Here is an 18,682-nt window from a genome sequence, read left to right as displayed (position 1 = left end):
GCTCTGCTTGCAGCTGCACCAGCTTACTGCTCCACCATTCAACATATACACGTATCCGGTTTGTGACTTAGAGTCATCCAGATCTGAGTCGAAGCTAGCGTCGACATAACCCTTTACGACGAGCTCTTCGTCTCCTCCATAAACGAGAAACATGTCCTTTGTCCTTTTCAGGTACTTCAGGATATTCTTGACCGCTGTCCAGTGTTCCTTGCCGGGATTACTTTGGTATCTTGCTACCAAACTTACGGCAAGGTTTACATCGGGTCTGGTACACAGCATGGCATACATAATAGATCCTATGGCTGAAGCATAGGGGATGACACTCATCTCTTCTTTATCTTTTGCCGTGGTCGGTGACTGAGCTGAGCTCAGTCTCATACCTTGTAACATAGGCAAGAACCCCTTCTTGGACTGATCCATTCTGAATCTCTTCAAAATCTTATCAAGGTATGTGCTTTGTGAAAGACCTATGAGGCGTCTCGATCTATCTCTATAGATCTTGATGCCTAATATATAAGCAGCTTCTCCAAGGTCCTTCATCGAAAAACACTTATTCAAGTAGGCCTTAATGCTGTCCAGAAATTCTATATTATTTCCCATCAGGAGTATGTCATCTACATATAATATGAGAAATGCTACAGAGCTCCCACTCACTTTCTTGTAAACGCAGGCTTCTCCATAAGTCTGCATAAACCCAAACGCTTTGATCATCTCATCAAAGCGAATGTTCCAACTCCGAGATGCTTGCACCAGTCCATAAATGGATCGCTGGAGCTTGCATACTTTGTTAGCGTTCCGAGGATCGACAAAACCTTCCGGCTGCATCATATACAGTTCTTCCTTAAGATGCCCGTTAAGGAATGCTGTTTTGACGTCCATCTGCCATATCTCATAATCATAGTATGCGGCAATTGCTAACATGATTCGGACGGACTTTAGCTTCGCTACGGGAGAGAATGTCTCGTCGTAGTCAATCCCTTGAACTTGTCGATAACCCTTAGCGACAAGTCGAGCTTTATAGATGGTAACATTACCATCCGCGTCCGTCTTCTTCTTAAAGATCCATTTGTTTTCTATCGCTCGCCGATCATCGGGCAAGTCTGTCAAAGTCCATACTTTGTTTTCATACATGGATTCTATCTCGGATTTCATGGCTTCAAGCCATTTGTTGGAATCCGGGCCCGCCATTGCTTCTTCATAGTTCGAAGGTTCATTGTTGTCTAACAACATGATTTCCAGGACAGGGTTGCCGTACCACTCTGGTGCGGAACGTGTCCTTGTGGACCTACGAAGTTCAGCAGTAACTTGATCCGAAGTACCTTGATCATTATCATGGTTTTCCTCTTCAGTTGGTATGGGCATCACAGGAACGGTTTCCTGTGCTGCGTCACTATCCCGCTCAAGAGGTAGTACTTCATCGAGTTCTACTTTCCTCCCACTTACTTCTTTCGAGAGAAACTCTTTTTCCAGAAAGCATCCGTTCTTGGCAACAAAGATCTTGCCTTCGGATCTTAAGTAGAAGGTATACCCTACAGTTTCCTTAGGGTATCCTATGAATACGCATTTTTCCGACTTGGGTTCGAGCTTTTCAGGTTGAAGTTTCTTGACATAAGCTTCGCATCCCCAAACTTTTAGAAACGACAGCTTAGGTTTCTTTCCAAACCATAGTTCATACGGTGTCGTCTCAACGGATTTAGACGGTGCCCTATTTAAAGTGAATGTAGCTGTCTCTAGAGCGTATCCCCAAAATGATAGCGGTAAATCGGTAAGAGACATCATAGACTGCACCATATCCAATAGAGTGCGATTACGACGTTCGGACACACCGTTTCGCTGAGGTGTTCCAGGCGGCGTGAGCTGTGAAACGATTCCACATTTCTTTAAGTGTGTACCAAATTCGTGACTTAAGTATTCTCCTCCACGATCTGATCGTAAGAATTTTATCTTTCGGTCACGTTGATTCTCCACCTCATTCTGAAATTCCTTGAACTTTTCAAAGGTCTCAGACTTGTGTTTCATTAAGTAGACATACCCATATCTACTCAAGTCATCTGTGAGAGTGAGAACATAACGATATCCTCCGCGAGCCTCAACGCTCATTGGACCGCACACATCGGTATGTATGATTTCCAACAAGTTGGTTGCTCGCTCCATTGTTCCGGAGAACGGAGTCTTGGTCATTTTGCCCAAGAGGCATGGTTCGCACGTGTCAAACGATTCATAATCAAGAGACTCTAAAAGTCCATCGGTATGGAGCTTCTTCATGCGCTTGACACCAATGTGACCAAGGCGGCAGTGCCACAAGTATGTGGGACTATCGTTATCAACTTTAAATCTTTTGGTATCTACACTATGAACATGTGTAATATTACGCTCGAGATTCATTAAGAATAAACCATTGACCATCGGAGCATGACCATAAAACATATCTCTCATATAAATCGAACAACCATTATTCTCAGACTTAAATGAGTAGCCATCTCGTATTAAACGAGATCCAGATACAATGTTCATGCTCAAACTTGGCACTAAATAACAATTATTGAGGTTCAAAACTAATCCCGTAGGTAAATGTAGAGGCAGCGTGCCGACGGCGATCACATCGACTCTGGAACCATTCCCGACGCGCATCGTCACCTCGTCCTTTGCCAGTCTCCGTTTATTCCGCAGCTCCTGCTGTGAGTTACAAATATGAGCAACGGCACCGGTATCAAATACCCAGGAGTTACTACGATTACTGGTAAGGTACACATCAATCACATGTATATCAAATATACCTTTGGTGTTGCCGGCCTTCTTATCCGCTAAGTATTTGGGGCAGTTCCGCTTCCAGTGACCCTTCCCCTTGCAATAAAAGCACTCAGTCTCAGGCTTGGGTCCATTCTTTGACTTCTTCCCGGTAACTGGCTTACCAGGCGCGGCAACATCTTTGCCGTCCTTCTTGAAGTTCTTCTTACCCTTGCCCTTCTTGAACTTAGTGGTCTTATTGACCATCAACACTTGATGTTCTTTCTTGATTTCAGCCTCTGCTGACTTCAACATCGAGAACACTTCAGGAATGGTCTTTTCCATTCCCTGCATGTTGTAGTTCATCACAAAGCTCTTGTAGCTTGGTGGGAGCGACTGGAGGATTCTGTCAATGACCGCCTCATCTGGGAGGTTAATGTTCAGCTGGGTCATACGGTTGTGCAACCCAGACATCTTCAGGATGTGCTCACTGACAGAACTGTTCTCCTCCATCTTACAACTGTAGAACTTGTCGGATACATCATATCTCTCGACCCGGGCATGAGCTTGGAAAACTAGTTTCAGCTCTTCGAACATCTCATATGCTCTGTGATGCTCAAAACGCTTTTGGAGCCCCGGTTCTAAGCTGTAAAGCATGCCGCACTGAACGAGGGAGTAATCATCAGCGCGAGACTGCCAAGCATTCATAATGTCTTGGTTCTCTGGGACGGGAGCGTCACCTAGCGGTCCTTCTAGGACATATTGTTTCCTGGCAGCTATGAGGATGATCCTCAGGTTCCGGACCCAGTCCGTATAGTTGCTGCCATCATCTTTCAGCTTGGTTTTCTCTAGGAACACGTTGAAGTTCATGTTGACATTAGCGTTGGCCATTGATCTACAAGACATATTTGCAAAGGTTTTAGACTAAGTTCATGATAATAAAGTTCTAATCAAATTATGAACTCCCACTTAGATTTAGACATCCCTTTAGTCATCTAAGTGTTACACGATCCGAGTCGACTAGCCCGTGTCCGATCATCACGTGAGACGGACTAGTCATCGTCGGTGAACATTTTCATGTTGATCGTATCTTCTATACGATTCGTGTTCGACCTTTCGGTCTCCGTGTTCCGAGGCCATGTCTGCACATGCTAGGCTCGTCAAGTTAACCCTAAGTGTTTTCGCTGTGTAAAACTGTCTTACACCCGTTGTATGTGAACGTAAGAATCCATCACACCCGATCATCATGTGGTGCTTAGAAACGACGAACTGTAGCAACGGTGCACAGTTAGGGGAGAACACTTCTTGAAATTTTATAAGGGATCATCTTATTTACTACCGTCGTCCTAAGTAAACAAGATGCATAATACATAATAAACATCACATGCAATTATATAGTTGTGACATGATATGGCCAATATCATATAGCTCCATTGATCTTCATCTTCGGGGCTCCATGATCATCTTGTCACCGGCTTGACACCATGATCTCCATCATCATGATCTCCATCATCGTGTCTTCATGAAGTTGTCACGCCAACGACTACTTCTACTTCTATGACTAACGTTTAGCAATAAAGTAAAGTAGTTTACATGACGTTATTCAATGACACGCAGGTCATACAAAAATAATGACAACTCCTATGGCTCCTGCCGGTTGTCATACTCATCGACATGCAAGTCGTGAATCCTATTACAAAGAACATGATCTCATACATCACAATTCATCATTCATCACAACTTCTGGCCATATCACATCACATGATCAATCGCTGCAAAAACAAGTTAGACGTCCTCTAATTGTTGTTGCATCTTTTACGTGGCTGCAATTGGGTTCTAGCAAGAACGTTTTCTTACCTACGAATCACCACAACGTGATTTTGTCAACTTCTATTTACCCTTCATAAGGGCCCTGTTCATCGATTCCGCTCCAACTAAGGTTGGAGAGACAGACACCCGCCAGCCACCTTATGCAACTTGTGCATGTCAGTCGGTGGAACCGGTCTCACGTAAGTGTACGTGTAAGGTTGGTCCGGGCCGCTTCATCCCACAATACCGTTGAGCAAGAAAAGACTAGTAGAGGCAAGTAAGATGACAGAATCCACGCCCACAACAAAGTTGTGTTCTACTCGTGCAAAGAGAACTACGCATAGACCTAGCTCATGATGCCACTGTTGGGGAACGTTGCAGAAAATTAAAATTTTTCCTACGGTTTCACCAAGATCCATCTATGAGTTCATCTAAGCAACGAGTCTAGGGAGAGAGTTTGCATCTACATACCACTTGTAGATCGCGTGCGGAAGCTTGCAAGGTGATGATGTAGTCGTACTCGACGTGATCCAAATCACCGATGACCAGCGCCGAACGGACGGCACCTCCGCGTTCAACACACGTACGGGACGGGAGACGTCTCCTCCTTCTTGATCCAGCAAGGGGGAAGGAGAGGTTGATGAAGATCCAGCAGCACGACGGCGTGGTGGTGGATGCAGGGCGTCACAGCAGCAGGTCTTTGCCGAGACTACGAGGGAGAGACGTAACGGGGGGAGGTGGAGGCGCCAGGGGCTGGTGTGTTCTCCTCCTCTCCCCCCCCCACTATATATAGGGGTGCCAAGGGGGGGCGCCGGCCCTAGTAGATGAGATCTACTAGGGGGGGCGGCGGCCTAGGGGAGGTTTCCCTCCCCCCCAAGGCACCTAGGGGTGCCTTCCACCACTAGGACTCCTCCTAGGGGGAAACCCTAGGTGCATGGGCCTATAGGGGCTGGTGCCCTTGGCCCATGATGGCCAAGGCGCACCCCCTACAGCCCATGTGGCCCCCCGGGACAGGTGGCCCCACCCGGTGGACCCCCGGGACCCTTCCGGTGGTCCCGGTACAATACCGATAACCCCGAAACTTGTCCCGGTGCCCGAAACAGCACTTCCTATATATAATTCTTTACCTCCGGACCATTCCGGAACTCCTCGTGACGTCCGGGATCTCATCCGGGACTCCGAACAACATTCGGGTTTCTGCATATACATATCTTCATAACCCTAGCGTCACCGAACCTTAAGTGTGTAGACCCTACGGGTTCGGGAGACATGCAGACATGACCGAGACGCTCTCAGTCAATAACCATCAGCGGGATCTGGATACCCATGATGGCTCCCACATGCTCCTCGATGTTGTCATCGGATGAACCACGATGTCGAGGATTCGATCAAACCCTGTATTCAATTCCCTTTGTCAATCGGTACGTTACTTGCCCGAGACTCGATCGTCGGTATCCCAATACCTTGTTCAGTCTCGTTACCGGCAAGTCACTTTACTCGTACCGTAATGCATGATCCCGTGTCCAACACCTTGGTCACATTGAGCTCATTATGATGATGCATTACCGAGTGGGCCCAGAGATACCTCTCCGTCATACGGAGTGACAAATCCCAGTCTCGATCCGTGTCAACCCAACAGCTACTTTCGGAGATACCTGTAATGCACCTTTATAGTCACCCAGTTACGTTGTGACGTTTGATACACCCAAGGCACTCTTACGGTATCCGGGAGTTACACGATCTCATGGTCGTAGGAAGAGATACTTGACACTTGCAAAGCTCTAGCAAAACGAACTACACGATCTTTTATGCTATGCTTAGGATTGGGTCTTGTCCATCACATCATTCTCCTAATGATGTGATCCCGTTATCAACGACATCCAATGTCCATAGTCAGGAAACCATGACTATCTGTTGATCACAACGAGCTGGTCAACTAGAGGCTTACCAGGGACATAGTGTGGTCTAAGTATTCACACGTGTATTACGATTTCCGGATAATACAGTTATAGCATGAATAAAAGACAATTATCATGAACAATGAAATATAATAATACTTTTATTATTGCCTCTAGGGCATATTTCCAACACCAATCCTTTTTGTAGCAAAGGACAAGCCTGGACAAACTCTTATATGATGTAAAGCGCTCCCGAGGACACATGGGAATATCGTCAAGCTAGTTTTCATCACGCTCATATGATTCGCGTTCGGTACTTTGATAATTTGGTATGTGGGTGGACCGGTGCTTGGGTATTGTCCTTACTTGGACAAGCATCCCACTTATGATTAACCTCTATTACAAGCATCCGCCACTACAACAAAAGTATTAAGGTAAACCTAACCATAGCATGAAACATATGGATCCAAATCAGCCCCTTATGAAGCAACGCATAAACTATGGTTTAAGCTTCTGTCACTCTAGCAACCCATCATCTACTTATTACTTCCCAATGCCTTCCTCTAGGCCCAAATAATGGTGAAGTGTCATGTAGTCGACGTTCACATAACACCACTAGAGGAGAGACAACATACACCTCATCAAAATATCGAACGAATACCAAATTCACATGACTACTAATAGCAAGACTTCTCCCATGTCCTCAGGAACAAAAGTAACTACTCACAAAGCATAAACATGTTCATAATCAGAGGGGTATTAATATGCATATAGGCTCTGAACATATGATCTTCCACCAATTAAACCAACTAGCATCAACTACAAGGAGTAATTAACACTACTAGCAACCTACTAGCATCAATCCCAGACTTGGAGACAAGAATTGGATACAAGATATGAACTAGGGTTTTGAGATGAGATGGTGCTGATGAAGATGTTGATGGAGATTTCCCTCTCCCGATGAGAGGAGCGTTGGTGATGATGATGGCGATGATTTCCCCTCCGGGAGGGAAGTTTCCCCGGCAGAACAGCTCTGCTAGAGCCCTAGATTGGTTCCGCCAAGGTTCCGCCTCGTGGCGGCGGAGTTTCGTCCGAGAAGATGGCTTATGATTTTTTCCCATCGAAAGACTTCATATAGCAGAAGATGGCCACCGGAGGGCCAACAGGGGGCCCACGAGGTAGGGGGCACGCCCAGGGGGGTAGGGCGCGCCCCACCCTCGTGGGCAGGGTGTGGCCCCCTGGTGAAGTTCTTGCTCTAAGTATTTTTTATATATTTGGAAAACGTCTTCTGTGAAGTTTCAGGACTTTTGGAGCTGTGCAGAATAGGTATCTAATATTTGCTCCTTTTCCAGCCCAGAATCCCAGCTGCCGGCATTCTCCCTCTTTATGGAAACCTTGTAAAATAAGACAGAATAGGCATAAGTATTGTGACATAATGTGTTAACAGCCCATAATGCAATAAATATTGATATAAAAGTATGATGCAAAATGGAAGTATCATGACTTCAATTGGGAAGAGCTCGGCTTAGAGGTACACGACTTGGACTCCCTCGCGGACCCCATCACCGCGGAGGAGGTGCACGAGGCCATTAAGCAAATGCCAACCGACAAAGCCCCCGGGCCAGACCGTTTCACATGTTTGTTCTTCAAGAGTTGTTGGGACATTATCAAGGATGACATCATGAGGGTAGTCTCTCTTTTTGGAAACCTGCACACGGCAAACCTCCACTGGTTTAACTCTGCAAACATTGTACTAATTCCTAAGAAGGAGGGTGCTGAGGGGATCACTGACTTCCGGCCTATTAGCCTCATCCACGCGATTGCAAAGATTGTGGCAAAAAATTTACCAATTCGGCTAGCCCCTCACATGAACAAGCTTGTCTCCAACACGCAAAGTGCTTTTGTCAAGACTAGGAGTATCCATGACAATTTCATGTATGTGAAAAATCTCGCGTGTTGCCTTCACAAGAGCAAACTCGATCCCTCCTTTTCAAGCTTGATATGCGAAAGGCTTTTGACTCTGTGAGATGGGAGTATATCATTGACATCCTCCAATAGAGGGGGTTCCCGAGCACCTTTCGGAATTGGATCACTGCCCTCTTATGCACCTCCTCCTTGCGAGTTCTCCTCAACGGCATCCCCGGCAGCCCCATTGCCCATGGAAGCGGCTTCCGGCAAGGGGATCCTCTTTCGCCCCTACTATTTGTCATTGCCATTGATCCCCTTCAAAAGATCCTCGGGCTGGCTACTAGGAAGGGGTTGCTCCACAAAATCCATGGGCGTGGGCCCATCATGAGAACACCCCTCTATGCTGATGACGCGGTCGTTTTCATTGCACCCATCAAGAAAGATATTGACAACCTCTCTGTGTTGCTCGATGCGTTTGGTGACATCACGGGACTATGCACTAACTTCCAAAAGAGCTCGATGGTCCCGATTCGGTGCAGGCACCTACACCTCGACACCATCCTCCAGAATTTTCCTGCTGCCTGGGCTTCATTCCCAATAAAATATCTAGGGCTACCTCTCTCAGTCTGGCAACTAAAAATTCAGGATTTCCAATTCCTTGTGGACAATTCCAAACTTGTTCCTTGGGATGGGAAAAATATCACAACCATTGGTCGGGCTGCCCTTGTCAAGTCTGTGCTATCCTCACAAGCCATCTACTTCATCACCCCATTGATCGTTCCACCAAGCATCCTCCACAATGTCAACAAGCTTGAGAGAGCTTTCCTTTGGGCGGGAACAGATAAGACTACCGGCATGAAGTGCAAAGTTAATTAGGAATCTGTATGTCGACCGGTCGAATATGGAGGTCTTGGGGTGCTAAACACAGAGAAATTTGCAAGGGCACTTCGCTTATGTTGGCTTTGGTTTGAATGGAAGGAACTCACCAAGCTATGGGTTGGGATCAGCAATCCATGCGATGAGATGGACAAAAATCTTTTCTATGCTTCAACGACCATAACCATTGGCAACGGTGAGCGCACGCCCTTCTGGGACTCCCCTTGGGTGCGGGACCGCAAGCCAAGAGACATCACACCGCTTATCTACGCCGCTTCCTCTCGGAAGACATGGAAACTTCGGGAAGCCCTCCAAGATGATGCTTGGATTCGCAAGATCAAGGTCACTCCCAACTTCACCTCCAAACATCTTCGACAATTTATTGAGCTTTGGTCCACCATCCGCGACTTCCCTCTTGAGGTTCACGCCGAAGACGACATTGTGTGGAAACACACAAAGAGCGGGATTTACAGTGCCGAGTCCGCCTACTTGGCCCAGTTTTTTGGGAACATCCGCTCACCCATGGAGCTTGCAGTGTGGAAGGCCTGGGCCCTGCCCAAGGTCAAATTTTTCGCATGGTTGTCCATGCAAAAATAGGGTATGGACTGCTGACTGGTTGGCCAACCGGGGGTGGCCCAATTGTGGGCTTTGTCCTTTTTGCAAGCTCATGCAAGAGTCCATCGATCACCTCCTCTTCAAATGTCGGTACACTACTAGACTTTAGTAAATGATAAAAGATTGGCTCCAGCTCGAAAGCATCAACACTTCCACTTGGCACTTGGCACGGTCAACCAAAGAGTGGTGGATCGGGCTCACGACTCTACCATACCTAATAGGAAGGCCATGGCTACCCTCTCTATGCTCACCTCTTGGACAATCTGGAATGAAAGGAGCGCTCGCATCTTCCAACTCAAGAGTGCCCCACCGACGGTTCTACTAGCTAACATCAAGATTGAGGCTCAAACTTGGGTCACCGCGGGTGCAAAGAAATTGGGATCTATAATGCCGTGAGAGTAGGCCTGTTGTAGTGGTGTTGTAACACAAACTTTAAACTCCTTTTCCCCCTCTTAATTAATGAATGAGGCAAGTCTTTTGCCTCCTTTCAAAAAAGTATTGGAGCAAGAGCAACTCTAGTAGAGTCACTATGTTCGCATCCTCAATCACACGTATTGGAGTGTGTTTCATAATACTATACAGACTGCCGAGGTGATGCATAAATGCAAAATCTACATAAATCAACTTAAAAAAAATCCATGTGAGACATGTTTGCCATTGGATATAAGACCTCTTGCTACCTCATCTCAACAATGGACGTTGTTTCTGATGGATCAACATTGAATCCAACAACAATGACAAAGATTTGAACAACCATTTAAACTACTATTCTTTTCTATAATTTGGACTGTGGGCTCTTCCTCCATTTGGAAGTGACCTCACTGGCGGGGAGGCTTCGGCTGTGGCGACTTTCGCAACATGTGGTTGATGGACACATACGCGGTCATATTTTTTAAGCCAAGCATGAGCGCAACGTCCATTTCTGCCAAGGTGGTTGTGATACGTCTCCATCGTATCTACTTTTCTAAACACTTTTGCCCTTGTTTTGGACTCTAACTTGCATGATTTGAATGGAACTAACCCGGACTGACGCTGTTTTCAGCAGAATTGTCATGGTGTTATTTTTGTGCAGAAATAAAAGTTCTCGGAATGACCTGAGAATCAACGGAGAATTATTTTGGAATATATAAAAAATACTGGAAGAAGAATCCACGTTAGGGGGGCTCCACCTGTCCACGAGGGTGGGGGGGCGCCTGCCCCCTGCCTCGTGGGCCCCCTGACGCTCCACCGAACTCAACCTTGACTCCATATATTCACTTTCAGGGAGAAAAAACCAGAGAGAAGGATTCATCGCGTTTTACGATACGGAGCCGCCGCCAAGCCCTAAACTCTCTCGAGAGGGCTGATCTGGAGTCCGTTCGAGGCTCCAGAGAGGGGAATCCGTCGCCATCGTCATCATCAACCTTCCTCCATCACCAATTTCATGATGCTCACCGCCGTGCGTGAGTAATTCCATCGTAGGCTTGCTGGACGGTGATGGGTTGGATGAGATTTATCATGTAATCGAGTTAGTTTTGTTACGGTTTGATCCCTAGTATCCACTATGTTCTGAGATTGATGTTGCTATGCATTTGCTATGCTTAATGCTTTTCACTAGGGCCCGAGTGCCATAATTTAAGATCTGAACCTATTATGTTTTCATCAATATATGAGAGTTCTTGATCCTATCTTGCAAGTCTATAGTCACCTACTATGTGTTATGATCCGGCAAGCCCGAAGTGACAGTAGTCGGGACCACTCCCAGTGATGACCGTAGTTTGAGGAGTTCATATATTCACTATGTGTTAATGCTTTGGTCTGATACTCTATTAAAAGGAGGCCTTAATATCCCCTAGTTTCCAATAGGACCCCGCTGCCATGGGAGGGTAGGACAAAAGATGTCATGCAAGTTCTTTTCCATAAGAACGTATGACTATATTCGGAATACATGCCTACATTATATTGATGAACTAGAGCTAGTTCTGTGTCACCCTAGGTTATGACTATTACATGATCGATCACATCCGACATAATTATCTATCACCGATCCATTGCCTATGAGATTTCCATATATTGCTCTTCGCTTATTTACTTTTCTGTTGCTATTGTTACAATCACTATAAAACACCAAAAATATTACTTTTGCTACCGTTACTTCTGTTATCGTTACCACTACTATCATATTATTTTGCTACTAAATACCTTGCTGTAGATATTACGTTTCCAGGTGTGGTTGAATTGACAACTCAGCTGCTAATACTTGAGAATATTCTTTGGCTCCCATTGTGCCGAATCAATAAATTTGGGTTGAATACTCTACCCTCGAAAACTGTTGCGATCCCCTATACTTGTGGGTTATCAGGCTGCTAACATTCAGACAAAGTAGCAGAGAGCGGCGGGGAGGCGCCCCAAACCGACAGCTGATTCAACCTTATGGATGTGTCCTCCTCGACCCATTGGGAGTAGTTACACGCCCACTCACAGGACTCTCTTTGATCTAGTCCTCTTCGGTCTCGCCAGGGAAAAGTCCAAAAGAGGGCGCAACTGCCATGATATGGTAGATGGGGATGAGTGTGACGACGTCGTGGAAGGGGAATATAGAGGGGCAGACCGGTGTTGTCAAAGATGGCAGATGGTTGAGTGGCGTCGTCGAGTGAAGTGGTCCGTTTTATATACCTGCGAATGGGCGTGCTTCGGCGGGAAACAAAGCCATATTTGACATGCACGGGGGTGGAAAACGAGTGTGAAACAAGGTGGTGGCCATTTATTGACGCTCGTCCCGATGGGAAAATGGTCGCGTCATTAGTAAGGGTGGAAGCGCCAAGCATACGAAAGCACCAATGACCGGGCTCCGGGCGGGAGGAAGAGGCTGGGCTGAAACTTCCCCCTGCGCCAGAGGTTACTTTTGGAGGCTGTTCCATGTCAACGAACCTAGCCTTCAAATATAGAGGCTAGAGGGCTCGATTTGGAGTGGCCTCCATAGATTATGTAAGCTGGGGGCGTATGGGGCGACTGTCGGAGTGTATACTCAAGACGTCCGGGATTGAGGATACTTTGTTTTTGTGTGTTCGGCCAAGTGATAAAATGCTCTGTGTTTCTTCGAGTAAGCTATAAGAGAGACACAAAGATTTCTACAGGTTTAGACTGCTAGCGATAGCGTAACACCCTACTCCTGTTCTTGGTTGGCTTGATATGTATATGAGATGCAATACGGTGCTCATGGTGGCTAAATGGGGCGCTCGGGGTATAGACTCATGTTGCCTGAGCACCAGTTCTTCTTCCTATCTCCTCTAGCTAGTGATCTTGGATCTCGTGTTGCTTGTGATGTGGCTTTCTTGTTCGATCCTCTATAAATGGCCATGACCCTCCCCTTATATAGGCCCGGGGTACCACAATGGCACACTTGTACGTCTGGACATTACAAAGAATGGTGAGCGCCCGCCTTGCATAGTCTTCTTTGTCTTCGGTTTTGCAGGGGATAACCTGGTGATGTAGTCGTTAGGTACTCAAGTGCACCCGACAGTCTGTCATGTCATGTGGGTCCCATCTGTCATTATACCCGCATTAAATGCACAGTCGGGGATGTGGCACACCATGGCCATGGGATCCGTTCGCATACACGACACATGGTGCCGATGCTCAGGACACCGATCACTCACTCTGGGCGTCACGGCTGATGTTTTTGGACTCAGTTTAACCGGGGTGGGATTTACTTAGGGCAAGTCTTCACAAGGATCTGTACGCGGCCATGGGTATGTACTGGAATAATATCCTTCTGGATGTTGTAGTATTCTTTAGGGGAATGAAATTCCGATGTGCCTTTTCCGTATATGGACGGGGCATTTGGGCTCCATCTGTCGGTTCGGTTTTTATTATGCCGACAACGACTCTGCTAGACCGCCCATTTTGACTTGCGACCATCATCCGGCGGTTATTATGGCTATCCACGTGATATGATGACTATGTTATAATTGCTTTTACAACTTACTCGAAAGGATATATTACTCGAAAGGAAACATAAGTGCTCACGCAAGCGTTGCATCTCGAACCATGACTCGGGCATTCACCAGAGATCATCCTATCTCACCGGCATTTTTTTCTTGGTAGTAGATTCAACCATACATAATCCATATGGATATGACATTGTAATCTTACGTTCTATTTGCGCCACGTCATTTTGTCGGATTATTATGGAAATCAAGTTTACCCTCAACAAAAATCTGGCAACTGCAATTCGATTGAATGGAAACAAGAATGAAAAGCCAAGGCAAGAGCAAGGGACACAAAGGAAGGAGGGAATGCAAATCAAGACAAGCCAAAAAAGAAGAGAATAGAAGGGGGCAGCATACATACCAGTAGCCAGTAGGTAGTCTCCATCACTTTGACTTCGGAGCAACCGCGACCACGTCGGTAGCATAAAGCTTTCGCCCGTAGCGCAACAGCGCACGGCTGGCTCGGGTGAGAGAGACAGGGAAGGCGGAGGGGGCGGAGGCTGGGCGGCAGAGGCGGCGCCGTCACTCTGTTCTTGCGCTCATCTCCAGAGGAAGGTACACATCGATTCCTCGACCCCCGTCGGGTTCCTCCGAGATTTGTTGGGTGAATTGCGCGCGCTTGATCGGGGGCAATCGCCTCTCTCTCTCCATCCCTTTCCTCCCCTTCTCCGGCCAGCCGAAGATTGCCCGGATATACTCTGCGATTCTGCCCCCCTTTTCCCTTTTTCTTCTTGGAGCGGCGTGTCCAACATGTCGTCTGCCTATTCGGCGATGATAAGAAGAATATCAAGATTGGATTTTCTTCTTCTTCTTCTTCTTCTTCTTTAGAAATTCGAGCTCTTTTAGGTTTTAGAAAAGCCCTGCCTGATCTTTTCAAGTGTAGTATAATTTAGCTGTATTTATTTGGAGAGTGTGCTGTTCTATTTCTTCCAGAGCACCAGTAATTGATGAAAATTTGTTCTTAGTCAGTCTAGAAATACAAGGAGGAATAATGCACTGCAATCATCAGCTTCTATAGTAATTTAGTCGGAACGCAATTCTGAATGCTCCTTCAGTTAAGATGATAAATTGATAATCAGAACAGGGTTTCTATCTGCAGTGTTGCATTGATTGATTAATCACAGTGTTCATCAGCTGCAAATTGCTGCAGGGGAGCGTCACGGTTCAGCAATGGCAGCTCCGAATACCTACGCCGTCCATCTCTCCTCGGAGACCCACAAGATCGAGGCCTGGTGCGAATCGGACGAGGCTTTGGCTAAGCAACTGCAGGAGGAGGAGGATTCGCTCGCTACAAGGGAATTTGCCGGTAATAATATAGTGGTGCTACTACTCCCAATCTCCGAGCATCTTTTGCGTTGTTTGAGGTGGATTCATTAGCTGTAATCAACTGATGCTCACGCGTGCTACATGTTGATGGTGCATTGTTTTTAGGCAGCGTGTCCTTGGAACCATCATCACCAGCTGTTGAGTATAGGCCTGCCAATAATGCAGCTCAGGTTTGTTGCTTCTCTACTCTTTTGTTTCCTTTGGTTGCCTCATTGGGATCATCAGCACATTCCTTGGAAAGGGATTCCAAATGTGTGCACTGAATTTTTTGAAGGGGTCACGGAATGATGAGTTGATGACAATCTGCATATGCAGGTGGCGACAGAAGATAATGTCGATCCGGATAATATGTCATACGAGGTATGCTGTTTTGCTTTTGCCGAGTAAACGTTCTTTGACGGTTTTGAGAGAACAAACAATTTTCTGAACACATATTGTGCCAATGTAGTTCACTTATATATACTACCTGCTCCCATACAAAAGGTTTAAGGTTGTGTTATACTACTACTTTGTTCCCTTGATTTGACATCAAAAACAATTGGGCATAAAGAGACACACTTTGATTGACATCTTGTAGCACATGAAAAATCTCATTTCTGAGCAACTTTTCACTATTGTTTTGGTGATTCGTAGCAACTGCAAGCAATCGGTGAAGAAGTAGGAACTCAGTCCAGAGGATTATCTGATGACCTGATCAGCTACCTGGAGCCTTTTAGGAACAAATGTAACTTCTTCTCCTGCAAAAAGAATACCGATGAGTACGTGACAGTTAGTTTTACTCTGAATCGATCATCATTTTGTAACCCTATGATGAACAATAATCGTGTGATACCCCCATGCAGATGTGTGATCTGCAAATCGAGCTATAAAAGCCTACAGAAGTTGATAAGATTGCCCTGCAGCCATTGTTACCATGCAAATTGCATAACTCGCTGGCTTAAGATTAACAAGGTAAAACTCAGTTTTTTTTTCTTCTCTAAGTATTCGATTTTATTTTGGTATGCTACAATTCAAATACTCCCTCCATCCCAAAATAAGTGACTCAACTTTGTACTAACTTTAATGTAAAGTTGTACTAAGCTTGAGACACTTATTTTGGGACGGAGGGAGTATAAGTTTTTCGTCCTCAATGAATAGATGCTGAATGTTGATATTAACCTGCCATGTCGCTGGACAAAAGCAGACATTGTCTGGACTCCATATCAAAATTCTCTGTTGTCTGATATCTTGGTGTACAATCCTCTGTTGTTTGATATTCAGAGGATTATCTGATTCTTTTTCCGATATATGCACCTTTGTTTTCATTCAGGCATGCCCAGTCTGCAATGAGGAGGTATTCGGTTAACTTGCGATGTTAGTGGAGACGTTGTGGCCTCCTCGCCGCATCATGATAATGGACAATCTTGCTCTCCTATAGCCTATTATACTATAAAATACTTGATGGTCTACCGTGCTTTAAGAACAAATGTATTTCGGATCATGCCATGTTTGATGTCCCCCAACTTTGTTTTGTCATTAAGGTAATGATAAATATGTGCGGGCAGTGGGTTATATAGTTCGCAATTTTCCGAGAATGCAACCGAGCAGGAGCAGCTAAGTAGATGATGTGGTTTGCTATGTCTTGCACAGTCTTTACATCAGCCCACTGTGTAAAGTCCGAAGCAAGATTTGTAAATGTTTATATAGGACGTCTCTTTTTGACTTTGAAAGGTTCAGACAAGTGTGTTCTGAGGTTTCCAAAATTTTGGGAACAAATCTTGCATGTAAAAATTATAATGGAATGAACTGTGTTTTTCGCAAAGTTCTGCGAATATGAGTTCATTTGTGGTCTGCGTTACGATGATAAGCATGAAGTGTCAAAAATAACTATATGTGATGTCCTTTTTTCTTCACCCAGGCCACAAAAAGGCGAGCTTTTTCATGAAGCATGACCATTTCACCATATAACTATCTCCATTCGGGATACTTTTTTTTTAGAAATTTTCTGGAAGCACAAAAGGAAATTAGTAGAGTATGTGTGAGCCCGAATCGCCTACAATATATCCATGTCGTGTAACACTATTCTTTTATGTTTAATTATTTCAGCAAAAAATTGGGCATGATTTTCTGAATCAGAAGCTAGGCAATGACCTATTTTATTAGCAGATGCTAGATGAAACTGAAACACACAGATCCCAATCTAGAGTAGGAACTCATTCCTACTATTACTTCCGCCAGAAGTGACGTTGTTTTAGTTCAATTTCTGAATTCTAGTGGAATTTGGATCACTTATTTCCGAACGGAGGGAGAGTAATTAATACTGTATCAGTTAGTTCTTTTGTTCAGCAAGGAGAGCTTTAGTGGAATCTGGATCTCTGCATCTTCTCAGTGGACATTTTATTTGCCATCCTTCTCTTCTCTGAGTGATGTTGCAGCTTGGGCACAGCAAAGGCTGCACACCCATATTAACAGTGGCGTACCCAGGGGGTGTGCCAGGTGTGCCATGGCACACCCAGATTTTTGGAAGATATTTTTTCACCATGTAAAAATTAGCTTATTTTTAATGCCCATGCAAGCTAATTGCAATAGACTTCAGTTTTCTTAACGTGTGCACATCCTCCATTTTATTTCTTGGTCCGCCACTGCATATTAATATCCTTGGATCCTGGAATTAGCATTGGATCTCAGTGTCATTGGTTGCTTAAACAATGGTGATCGACTGCAAATGGTACTGATTAATAGTTAATAATGAATCATGGAGCATGATCCAGTGCTGACACTGATCCACTCCAATCCGGTGTAGATTCCTGTGCTGATAGATGTTCTTGTTGGCATCTCATCTTTTAGAAAGTTTAAGGTGTTCTTTCCCTGATTAATAATCATTCTCTGGTTGGTTGTATAAAGTTGTAAAGTGTGGGTGTGGTGTCATGCAACCAACATCACAAATCTTATCTGGGTTCGCTGTCACGCATGATCTCATCCTCAGTGTCAGCAACAGGTGTTTAGCACCAGAACAGGCCGTCCTTTGTGCAATGGCTATGTTGTCATGAGCACACCCCATCCCCACCCACACGCCCCAAAGGAATGACATGTCCCCAACAAACAATTTTCCACCGGTGTTTTTGTTTTGCTATTCAGGGCCTCTTTGCTTTGAATTCGATGCAGTTATTTCTATGAAAATTGGCGGTACAAAACTTTAGTATGAGGACTAAAACAAAAGTGCATATAGTTTATTATATTTGATTATTTTTATTGTTGTACAAAAAATCGAATATAAATAGCATGCAAGGTGCATGCTAAGGTGGTCCTTTCCCTGCATAGTCTCATGGTGGGTTGACATAGTTACATGTTAACAGGATTAAATTTTATGGGACATACATGGTGGCATACTGAGTTGACATAATTGCATGTTAAGATAATTGAGTTAGTGAAGATAAACTATTTAAGTATATAGGATTTGTATAGTTTCAAATCCTTGAAACATTTCTTGTATTGTTGTTTGATTTGTTGGACCAGAAAGGAAGTTGAGGGGAATTTGATTCAACCAAGGTTTGGAACACAAGGATCAGGTGC

At 45.1% G+C, this 18,682-nt stretch overlaps 1 protein-coding gene across 3 annotated transcripts; it reads left to right on the top strand.

Moving 5' to 3' along the window:
• Positions 1–14,122: 14,122 nt before the first annotated feature.
• LOC123104476 (E3 ubiquitin-protein ligase BIG BROTHER) lies at positions 14,123–16,931 on the top strand. 3 transcript variants are annotated; one of them, XM_044526334.1, is made up of 7 exons: positions 14,164–14,359; positions 14,955–15,110; positions 15,236–15,300; positions 15,446–15,490; positions 15,764–15,888; positions 15,973–16,081; positions 16,440–16,931. In XM_044526334.1, exons 2-7 carry the CDS (start codon positions 14,975–14,977, stop codon positions 16,473–16,475), a joined length of 516 nt encoding a protein of 171 aa, XP_044382269.1. In that variant the 5' UTR covers positions 14,164–14,359; positions 14,955–14,974; the 3' UTR covers positions 16,476–16,931. The 3 variants fall into 3 exon arrangements, with proteins under 3 accessions (XP_044382268.1, XP_044382267.1, XP_044382269.1); XM_044526333.1 differs by having other exon boundaries at positions 14,123–14,359; positions 14,939–15,110; positions 15,764–16,081; XM_044526332.1 differs by having other exon boundaries at positions 14,163–14,359; positions 15,764–16,081.
• Positions 16,932–18,682: the final 1,751 nt, after the last annotated feature.

The sequence above is a fragment of the Triticum aestivum genome, chromosome 5A (genome assembly GCF_018294505.1).
Source record: "Triticum aestivum cultivar Chinese Spring chromosome 5A, IWGSC CS RefSeq v2.1, whole genome shotgun sequence".
NCBI classification, from domain to species: Eukaryota; Viridiplantae; Streptophyta; class Magnoliopsida; order Poales; family Poaceae; genus Triticum; species Triticum aestivum.
This window is presented reverse-complemented; position numbering and strand designations above follow the sequence as displayed.